At 48.1% G+C, this 11165-nt stretch overlaps 1 protein-coding gene across 2 annotated transcripts in view; it reads right to left on the reverse strand.

Annotated features, from left to right (window-relative positions):
* Positions 1 to 2512, reverse strand: part of COMP (cartilage oligomeric matrix protein) — a 48598-nt gene extending 46086 nt beyond the window's left edge. Inside the window, exons 1-2 of one of the 2 annotated variants that reach the window (XM_083594486.1) lie at positions 2302 to 2512; positions 1430 to 1714 (exon numbers count right to left, since the gene is read on the reverse strand). In XM_083594486.1, coding sequence (XP_083450612.1) covers positions 1430 to 1505 — 76 coding nt within the window. In that variant the 5' untranslated portion in view covers positions 1506 to 1714; positions 2302 to 2512. Of the gene's footprint in view, positions 1 to 1429; positions 1715 to 1803; positions 1918 to 2301 lie in introns of those variants that run through there. The other variant, XM_083594487.1, reaches the window with a different exon arrangement.
* Between the last annotated feature and the right edge of the window lie 8653 nt (positions 2513 to 11165).

The following is an 11165-nucleotide window of genomic DNA, read 5'->3' on the forward strand; positions in this document are numbered from 1 at the left end:
GATAATTTATTACGGTCGGAGACCAGCTTATAAAACACACTTGAGGGTACAATCCCAGAAGGAAAACAAACATTTTCCTTCATAAGGCAACGATGCCTTATGAGGAACGGCTAAGGGAGCTGGGCATGTTTAGCCTGGAGAAGAGGAGGTTAAGGGGTGATATGATAGCCATGTTCAAATATATAAAAGGATGTCACCTAGAGGAAGGAGAAAGGTTGTTTTCTGCTGCTCCAGAGAAGCGGACACAGAGCAATGGATCCAAACTACAAGAAAGAAGATTCCACCTGAACATTAGGAAGAACTTCCTGACAGTAAGAGCTGTTCGACAGTGGAATTTGCTGCCAAGGAGTGTGGTGGAGTCTCCTTCTTTGGAGGTCTTTAAGCAGAGGCTTGACAACCATATGTCAGGAGTGCTCTGATGGTGTTTCCTGCTTGGCAGGGGGTTGGACTCGATGGCCCTTGTAGTCTCTTCCAACTCTATGATTCTATGATTCTATGATTCTATGATTTAAAACAATGTACACCAATAAATTTAAAATTTATAAATGTGATAAACGTATAGACACTTAAAACTTTAAGATAAGCTACCACAGAGAGATGACCCAGAATCACCCATGGAACCGAGTTTGGGGATTTTCTTAACGAACTAGTTTGGGTTGGGGGATGGTCTGCGCCTACAGATCTGTACACAGAATCTGGCGACCATCCGGGTCGTCTTATGATCTTTGCCTAACAGGAAAAGGTCAATTTTTGCTTTTCTGGGAGGTCAGCGAGCCTCACCAGCAGGGGATCAAATGGTCTCACTCCGTGCCTCTTCCTAAAAGGGACATCTAAAGAGCAAGTGCTCTGGACTTCCTATCTCCCCCAATGAACAGGCGCAAAGTCTCTGAGCATATGGGACTTTTTAAAAGGCTCCTTCCAGGACCGGCGAGGGCAGAGCGGAGCTTCTGGCGAGTGTAAAAGCCCTTCTTGCATTTTTGGATACGAGAAAGAAGAGATATGCTGCCAGTGTGGCTATATATCTCTCGATTTCTCCAATTTTTATAGCAGGCGCACCTTGAGCAGTCCTGTTGTCTCTCGGTGTCTATGATTCTTTGCCTGACCGTAGCTTTTGCCTGGCCCAACCCCAGACTTAGAAGGGCTTGAGGGGCAAAACCCAGTTAAGATTACATGTAAAATAATTGTTCGCGAAACTTGGTTCGTCTTTAAGGTGCAGTTAGCAACCAGCTACCTAGGCAAACATAAACCATGCTATCAAGATTTAATAAGAAAACCAGGATATGTTGCTAAAACAGAAGGGAACCGATCACAGGAGCCTCAACGGGGATGACTTAAAGAATAAAAAAACCAACCTGGATGATTTATTTTACAAACCCCTCCTGACTTTCTTGAGAAAGAACGAGACTGCAAAAAGGGAATCTTAACTCACCTCTTCCTCCAGGCATCTGGGCTGAGCCATAGGAGCAGAGGCTCAGTAGAAGAATTAACTTCGGAGCGACAGTCATTCTCAAAGCCTGATGGGGATGCCCGAGCCGGCAGCCTGCCCCCTTTTTAAGAGTCTTTTGTATATATAAAAAAATTGGCTGGGGAACTCATGAACCTCGGCTCTGCTCCCCCTGCTGAGCGCCTGGGCTTTGCTGTTTATGAAGCTTCATTTCTGCCCTCTGAAGTTTTTATTCGCTCCGATGCTCACAGGAGACGTCATCCCTGGCTCCTGGTCCAGCGGGAGAGAGCGAGAGAGCGAGATAAATTAAATTAGGAGAACAAACAGTGTATGAGAAAACCATCAAGGCGGCTGCTTACCTTGCAGTGGTGGATTGGCATGTTTTTATTTTCTAATGAAATCGGGGAAAAACAACAACTCGGGGATTAAAATGTTTGGAGGAATGATTTCCTCCATAGCATTCTTCAAAACTCACCTTCCCCTGTCCCTGTGAAACCTTAGCTGGTGAAAAGTTGCCCCTTACACACATTCCTTCTCCCCGCCACTTCCTCTCCCACCGCTGCTGAAATTCCAACTGTAAGCTCTTTGCGGGCAGAGACCTACTCTGCTTTGGTTTTATGGAACGCCTAAGAAGCATCTTGCGCTAGGCAGAGGGTTGGAAAAGGTTCATGCTTTGTGCTGTGCTTAGCTGAGGCTCAACCACGGCAGGCAGCTTGTGCCCCCCACTCCTGAACTGCCCCCTCCGACGTCCAGTTGCGGAGGGGAGGGGGGTCAGGCGCTACCAAGGCCTGGCCAGTGGCCCTCTACAAATTGGTAGCCAACAGTGTCCTTCAGATATTCAGCTCCAACTCTCTGACCATTGACTGGGCTGGTTGGTAGACACTGGAATGCAAGCGCCTCTGGATTGCCGTAGGTTCCAAGTTGTTAAGTTGTGGGTGAACATATCAGACGACACAGCGATTCTTCCAAAGCAGCTCTTTATTTGTAAGCTGGAACAGAACTGAACTGAAGAGCTCAGTCAGCCTGCTTATCTAGAGCTCCAGAACAATGTAACTGTAGCAACTTTCTAAAACTATCCAAACACTGAACGTCACTTAGAATCATAGAATCATAGAATCATAGAGTTGGAAGAGACCACAAGGGCCATTGAGTCCAACCCCCTGCCAAGCAGGAAACGCCATCAGAGCACTCCTGACATATGGTTGTCAAGCCTCTGCTTAAAGACCTCCAAAGAAGGAGACTCCACCACACTCCTTGGCAGCAAATTCCACTGTCGAACAGCTCTTACTGTCAGGAAGTTCTTCCTAATGTTTAGGTGGAATCTTCTTTCTTGTAGTTTGGATCCATTGCTCCGTGTCCGCTTCTCTGGAGCAGCAGAAAACAACCTTTCTCCCTCCTCTATGTGACATCCTTTTATATATTTGAACATGGCTATCATATCACCCCTTAACCTCCTCTTCTCCAGGCTAAACATGCCCAGCTCCCTTAGCCGTTCCTCATAAGGCATCGTTTCCAGGCCTTTGACCATTTTGGTTGCCCTCCTCTGGACACATTCCAGTTTGTCAGTGTCCTTCTTGAACTGTGGTGCCCAGAACTGGACACAGTACTCCAGGTGAGGTCTGACCAGAGCAGAATACAGTGGCACTATTACTTCCCTTGATCTAGATGCTATACTCCTATTGATGCAGCCCAGAATTGCATTGGCTTTTTTAGCTGCCGCGTCACACTGTTGGCTCATGTCAAGTTTGTGGTCAACCAAGACTCCTAGATCCTTTCCCCATGTACTGCTCTCAAGCCAGGTGTCACCCATCTTGTATTTGTGCCTCTCATTTTTTTTGCCCAAGTGCAATACTTTACATTTCTCCCTGTTAAAATTCATCTTGTTTGTTTTGGCCCACTTCTCTAATCTGTCAAGGTCGTTTTGAAGTGTGATCCTGTCCTCTGGGGTGTTAGTCACCCCTTCCAGTTTGGTGTCATCTGCAAATTTGATCAGGATGCCCTTGAGTCCATCATCCAAGTCGTTGATAAAGATGTTGAATAAGACCGGGCCCAAGACAGAACCCTGTGGCACCCCACTAGTCACTCTTCTTCAGGATGAAGATCCTTCATTTGCATACAAACTATCCAATCACTGAACGTCACTTTCGATCCTTCATTTGCATATCTACAGTATCCCCCTGCTGGCCCAGGGTGAGAACTTCAGTACATAACACAAGTCCCCCACAAAAACCATACAGGACTTTCTTTTTTTGTGGGTGCTAGCAATTGGTATCCTGCGATTTGATAAATTGCGGGCTTTCTTTCTACTTTTTAAGAACAGATGAACAGCCAAAGGGGCCCCCATCTAAGTTCAGCATCAGGGCCGGATTTAGGTTTGATGAGGCCCTCAGCTACTGAAGGTAATGGGGCCCTTTGTATGTCCAGCTGCCCTTTGTCAGCAACAAATTGTTGCTGGTTTTGTGTGTGTGTTTAGAATATATGCTATATGGTAATTTATGGACCTCATAGGTATCTAAAGCCATTCGCACATAGCAAATAGGAGCCTACACAACACAAAACACTGTTGCTGTATGTAGGTTTTATTTTGTGTTTTATCTTGAATTTTAGAAATGTACATCCAGTTTTTCCCCCTTTAAATTTTATGGTGGCCCCCAAGAGAGTGGGGCCCTAAGCTATAGCTTGTTTAAAGGTAAAGGTAAAGGGACCCCGGACCATTAGGTCCAGTCGCGGCCGACTCTGGGGTTGTGGTGCTCATCTCGCTTTATTGGCCGAGGGAGCCGGCATTTGTCCGCAGACAGCTTCCGGGTCATGTGGCCAGCATGACTAAGCTGCTTCTGGCGAACCAGAGCAGGGCACGGAAATGCCATTTACCTTCCCGCCGGAGTGGTACCTATTTATCCACTTGCACTGGCCTGCTTTCGAACTGCTAGGTTGGCAGGAGCAACTGGAGCTCACCCCGTCATGGGGATTCAAACCGCCAACCTTCTGATCGGCAAGTCCTAGGTTTGTTTAGCTTGTTTAGCTTATATCTAAATCCGGCACTGTTCAGCATCCTGTCTTCCATCTATCTATCTATCTATCTATCTATCTATCTATCTATCTATCTTAGTGGCCAACCAGATTGGCTAGTAGCCATCCACAGTCCACCCCCCCCCCCGTGAATGTGCCCAGTCCTTTTTTAAAGCCATCCAAGTTTGTGGCCCCCACTGCAGGAGGGAGTTCCATAGTTCAACTGTGCTGCGTGAAGGAGGCCTGTCTCTTATCTGTCCTGAATCTTCCAGCATCCAGCTTCTTTGGACACCTGCCAAAACTGACATAAGCTACGGGACAAGGATAAAGGTAAAGGGACCCCTGACCATTAGGTCCAGTCGTGGCCGACTCTGGGGTTGCGGCGCTCATCTCGCTTTACTGGCCAAGGGAGCCGGCCTACAGCTTCTGGGTCATGTGGCCAGCAGGACTAAGCCGCTTCTGGTGAACCAGAGCAGCACACGGAAATGCCGTTTACCTTCCCGCCGGAGTGGTACCTATTGATCTACTTGCACTTTGGCGTGCTTTCGAACTGCTAGGTTGGCAGGAGCAGGGACTGAGCAACGGGCGCTCACCCCATCACGGGGATTCGAACTGCCAACCTTCTGATTGGCAAGTCCTAGGCTCAGTGGTTTAACCCACAGCGCCACCCGCGTCCCTGTGGGACAAGGATAACTGTGACTTTAAGGATGAATGGGAACCCTTTACAAAGTATCTGAAGACGCAACAAAGCGAACTGGACTTCTTGGCTGGTTTTGAATAAACATTCACAAACTTTTTATTGATAATAATCAGCTAAATAGTTTGAGGATTTATACAACTGTGTGACATGCAGAAAACAGCATTTTAGAGAAATCAAAGACTGGAACTGAGAGAAGTCGGGGGGTGGGGGGGATTTGTGGGGGGGGAGGGAGGAAAATGGGGAAAAAATATGGATGGTATGTTTCTGGATAATATGTTTTGTTTTAATTTTGAATAAAAAGTTTGTTTGTTTGTTTTTAAAAAGGGTGAATCTACACTGTACCTTTATATTGCACCACTCTATCCAGTTCAGTACCTTGCCAACAAAGGTCCATCTAGTTAAAGCTATGATTTTCCCAGTAGTGAGAGCTGGACCGTCAAGAAGGCTGATCGCCGAAGAATGGATGCTTTTGAATTCTGGTGCTGGAAGAGACTCTTGAGAGTCCCATGGATTGCAAGAAGATCAAACCTCTCCATTCTGAAGGAAATCAGCCCTGAGTTCTCACTGGAAGGACAGATCCTGAAGCTGAGACTCCAGTACTTTGGCCACCTCATGAGAAGAGAAGACTCCCTGGAAAGGATCCTGATGTTGGGAAAGATGGAGGGCGCAAGGAGAAGGGGACAACAGAGGACGAGATGGTGGGACAGTGTTCTCGAAGCTACCAGCATGAGTTTGACCAAACTGCGGGAGGCAGTGGAAGACAGGAGTGCCTGGCGTGCTCTGGTCCAGGGGGTCATGAAGAGGCGGACACGACTAAACGACTAAACACCAACATCCAGCTCAGTATTGTCAACACTGACTGACAGTGGCTCTCCAGGTTTTCAAACAGGGGGCCTTCGCAGCTCCAAGTGCCAGGGACTGAATTAGGGATTTTCTGCAGGCAAAATTACAGTCCCTTCTCCAGGCAAACATGACAGCTTGACAGATGTCTTCCCAGCCCAGCCGGCAAGCCGTTTTTTTCCAACAGGGGCGTCACATCAAAAGAAGTCTTATGTATGTGATTTTTTTCTCTCTTCTTCTTTAAAGAAGGTTGTTGTCAGTACTGGGGAAGGGAATTCGTGGAACATGGGTTGAAGCCGCAGGAGCAGACAAGCGCCTCTTGTTAGACCATCCCGGCAGGAATTCCCATTAAGAGGGCTGGACTTAGAATATGGAGCAATAGCAGTCCATAGGGGCAGGCGAGCCTCAAAGCCCAACATTATTATTATTATTTTTTTAAAGAAAAACCCCTGTGCCTAGAAATGTCCGATCCAACACCAATAAAAATGAGGCCATATGGAAAAAGTGGTTTTCTTCATCCAAGCGAGGTGTTAATGGATTTTTTTTTGGAGTGGGGTAGCCGCTCCCCCAAATCTTGGAGGCCAAGCACCTTGCAAAAGCAGAGCAAGGGTCACATTGTGGTTATGCTTTGTTCAACGCTCCCCCCCCCACTGTAAAGACAGGAGGCTGTGCCCTTTCTGTTGCCAACTTCTATTTACCAGAATAGCTCCTGCGCCTTTAACAGCAGCGCTTCCAAGGTGGCAGATAAAAGTTCTTCCCCACGGTGGATGGAGAGAGTCAAAGTTCACCTGCTATGTCAATGTGTAAAGGGTCCCCTGACCATTAGGTCCAGTCGTGGCCGACTCTGGGGTTGCGGCACTCATCTCGCTTTACTGGCCGAGGGAGCCGGCGTACAGCTTCCGGGTCATGTGGCCAGCAGGACTAAGCCGCTTCTGGCAAACCAGAGCAGCGCACAGAAACGCCGTTTACCTTCCCACCAGAGTGGTACCTATTTATCTACTTGCACTTTGACGTGCTTTCGCACTGCTAGGTTGGCAGGAGCAGGGACTCAGCAACGGGAGCTCACCCCGTCGCGGGGATTCAAACCGCCAACCTTCCAATCGGCAAGCCCAAGGCTCAGTGGTTTAGACCACAGCGCCACCCGCGTCCCATGTCAATGTGAGTCATGCCAATAATTGAGCCACAGGAGCAGGTACTGTGGAGAAAAGTTGGCAACCCTTTCTCCAAGGAGTTGCCTAGATCAACATGTTCCTAAGCTGTCCTGACAAGAGAATTGCCTTGGTGGTCTACAAAAAAGGGCCTCCCGGTCTTTGGAGGCAAGACTGGGAAACGGGGCCTCTTCAGTGGTGGCCCCATCGCTCTATAATTCCTTACGCAGGGCAGCAGCCGAGCTAGGTTTGCTGATGAGATTTTAAGTTTTAACATTTCTCAGAGGTTTCAGGATGGCGGGTGGATGGGCTTGGTATCTAAAACTTGAATTTTCAAAAGGTTGTAGCACCTCAGCCTTTCTCAACCTTGGGTCCACAGATGTTTTCGGCCTACAACTCCCATCCCCCCTAGCTAGCAAGGCCAGAGTTCAGGGATGATGGGAGTTGTAGTCCAACAACATCTGGGGACCCACAGGTTGAGAACCGCTGCCTTACCCAGTCGCCCCAAACACCTTCTTTTTATACTGAGAGTAATGGAAAGTGACGGCCAGTGAAGGCTATTTAAACAAGTAAATTTGGACGGGGGGGGGGGGGAGTACCAAAAAGGTCCCTAGAAGGGGCATTTGAAGGGCACTCTTGATAAATGGCATTTTTGCTTAAATTGCACTTTGCTTGTTGCCATTGCCCTCAACTGCCCTCATTTGCCTTTTTTGGTGTCATTAGGCTATACACAAAGTATCAAATGTGGTGACTAATAATAATACAACAAACCACCACCACCACAACCTGGCTTATAAGTATAAAACCAAATTTACTAGAATAATAGCTAGAATAGAGATAGACTTGTAACCATTCAAACAACAAACATGCAGTGGTACCTCGGGTTAAGAACTTAATTTGTTGTGGAGGTCTGTTCTTAACCTGAAACTGTTCTTAACCTGAGGTACCACTTTAGCTAATGGAGCCTCCTGAGCCACCGCACTGCTGCTGTGCGATTTCTGTTCTCATCCTGAAGCAATCTGAGGTACTATTTCTGGGTTAGCGGAGTCTGTAACCTGAAGCGTCTGTAACCTGAAGCGTCTGTAACCCGAGGTACCACTGTACCAAGGTGCCATGTGCAAGACAAAGCCTGGAGATACTGTAAACATGGAGTGGATAAATGTACAACTCTATCTTAACAAGTTACATGTGCAGTAAAATGAACCGTTCAACAAGTAGCGTAAGTCCAGTCATAGAACGGCAACCCCGTTCCGCCACAATGGCAAGGGTAGCACACTGGAGAATATAAAAAAGTTTTTCAAAGCTGTTTTTCAAAGATTGAACTGGATGAGATGTTCTTCAAGGGGTCTTGAGTTGGAAACACAAAGCCGTGTGCATGGATCAATCACGGGAAGGCAAATCAAAGCCGCCACCCTGGGGAGAATCACGCAAGTGGGCAAAAGGAGACCTGTTCTCTGGATCTGAAGAGCTGCAGAGCGCCATGAAAATGTTCCCGTTGCTCCGTGAGTCCCGATTTGTGTGGAAGACCACCTCGGAGGAGGAAGCAGAAACTGCCAGGAACAATAACCTTGAACGGGACTAAATATTCACATGTTTCAGGGCCACCCCCCTCAAAAATGGAAATAAAAATGAGAACATTGTGCAGAACCTCTGTTTGGCTGCTTCTAATTTGGACCCTGATGCTGCTGATTATTTTTGATATTTGTGGGCTGGGACAGAGCCACTGGTCCATCGGCTCTGCTGTGACCCATTCCACCAGGCTGCCTCACTGGGAGAGATCGGAAGCAGAAGGCTCATTCCATCAACTTCCATCAGGCATCTCCTGCCTCTGAACGTTGCCAGCTGGTCAGTATTAGGAGCCGTCGTTTAGAAACCGATGCTTGAGTTTCAATTTTCCTCTTCCCTCCTGCTCCCTTTCCCCTTGCGTGTTGTGTTGTGAGTTGGGTTTTTTTTTAAAGATTGTAAGCCTGCAGGTCAGGACTGTCTTGTTTTGACTGTATGTAAGCTGCTCTGGGAGTTTTTCTGGCTGAAATGCAGGCTAACAAAGCCTCTAATTTAATAAATAAATAGCACCATCTGCACCCGATTGGCAGCATTGCTGGCAAAGTCAATTTGCTGGAGAATCACAGCGCCTGCTGTGGCTGCAGAAACTGGTAACTCCTAGCTGCTGCCTCCTGTGTTGTTCATCAAAGTGATCTCCCTGGGGCAAATAATAATAATAATAATAATAATAATAATAATAATAATAATAATAATAATTTATTTATACCCCGCCCATCTGGCTGGGTCTCCCCAGCCACTCTGGGCGGCTTCCAACAAAGTATTAAAATACAGTGGTTTGTTAAACATTAAAAGCTTCCCTAAACAGGGCTGCCTTCAGATGTCTTCTAAAAGTCTGGTAGTTGTTTTTCTCTCTGACATCTGGCGGGAGGGTGTTCCACAGGGTGGGCGCCACCACCGAGAAGGCCCTCTGCCTGGTTCCCTGTAACTTGGCTTCTTGCAGTGAGGGAACCACCAGAAGGCCCTCGGAGCTGGACCTCAGTGTCTGGGCTGGACAATGGGGGTGGAGACGCTCCTTCAGGTATACTGGACCGAGGCCGTTTAGGGCTTTAAAGGTCAACACCAACACTTTGAATTGTGCTCGGAAATGTACTGGGAGCCAATGTAGATCTTTGCAGACTGGTGTTATGTGGTCTTGGCGGCCGCTCCCAGTCACTAGTCTAGCTGCCACATTCTGGATTAGTTGTAGTTTCCGGGTCACCTTCAAAGGTAGCCCCACATAGAGCACATTGCGGTAGTCTAAGCAGGAGATAACTAGAGCATGCACCACTCTGGCGAGACAGTCCGTGGGCAGGGAGGGTCTCATCCTGCGTACCAGATGGAGCTGATAAGCAGCTGCCCTGGACACAGAATTGACCTGTGCCTCCATGGACAGCTGCGAGTCCAGAACGACTCCCAGGCTGCGCACCTGGTCCTTCAGGGGCCCAGTTACCCCATTCAGGACCAGGGAGTCCTCCACACCTGCCCGCCTCCTGTCCCCCAAAAACAGTACTTCTGTCTTGTCAGGATTCAACCTCAATCCGTTAGCTGCCATCCATCCTCCAACCGCCTCCAGACACTCACACAGGACCTTCACTGCCTTCACTGGTTCTGATTTGAAAGAGAGGTAGAGCTGGGTGTCATCTGCATATTGATGATCCCCCTGATGATCTCTCCCAGCGGCTGCATGTAGATGTTAAAAAGCATGGGGGAGAGGACAGAACCCTGAGGCACCCCACAAAAGCCTGGGCCATGGGTCTGGAGGTCCTGGGCTGCCCTGACCACAAGACTCCCCTCTTGGCTTCGCTGAGGTGATCTAAAGGAAAGCAGAGCAAGAAAGATGTCTGGTACCACCTGGGCTGCTGGAGTTGCCAGAAGGAGGTGTACCAGGTACTGTTGAATCGTCTTGGGAGTCCACTCAAGATCCGAAGATCTGCTCCTTCGCTTTTCCTTCTATTTACACTGTTCTGCAAGGCGCTGGGTAAGGATTTTAATCCCAAAGCCTTTCTCACAAATGAGTAAGAGCTGTTTGACAAGTGGAATGGTCTCCCTCTGGAGCAGGGGTCAGCAAACTTTTCCAGCAGGGGGCCGGTCCACTGTCCCTCAGACCTTGTGGGGGGCCAGACTATACAGTGGTATTTCTGGTTGTGAACGGGATCCTTTCCTGAGGCCTGTTCGCAACATGAAAAGAGCGCAACCCACAGTGGTGCGTCTGCGCATGCGCGGGTTGTGATTCGCTGCTTCTGCGCATGCGTGTGATGTCATTTTGCGCGACTGCGCATGTGCAAGCGGCAAAACCCGGAAGTACCCCTTTCTGGTGCTTCTGGGTCGCTGCGGGACGTAACCTGAAAGAACGTAACATGAAGCGGACGTAACATGAGGTATGACTGTATTTTGGAAAAAAAATATGAACAAATTCCTATGCCCCACAAATAACCGAGATGCATTTTAAATAAAAGGACACGTTCTACTCATGTAAAAACAT

This window comes from Podarcis filfolensis (assembly GCF_964270895.1).
Source record: "Podarcis filfolensis genome assembly, chromosome: 18".
Lineage (NCBI taxonomy): Eukaryota > Metazoa > Chordata > Lepidosauria > Squamata > Lacertidae > Podarcis > Podarcis filfolensis.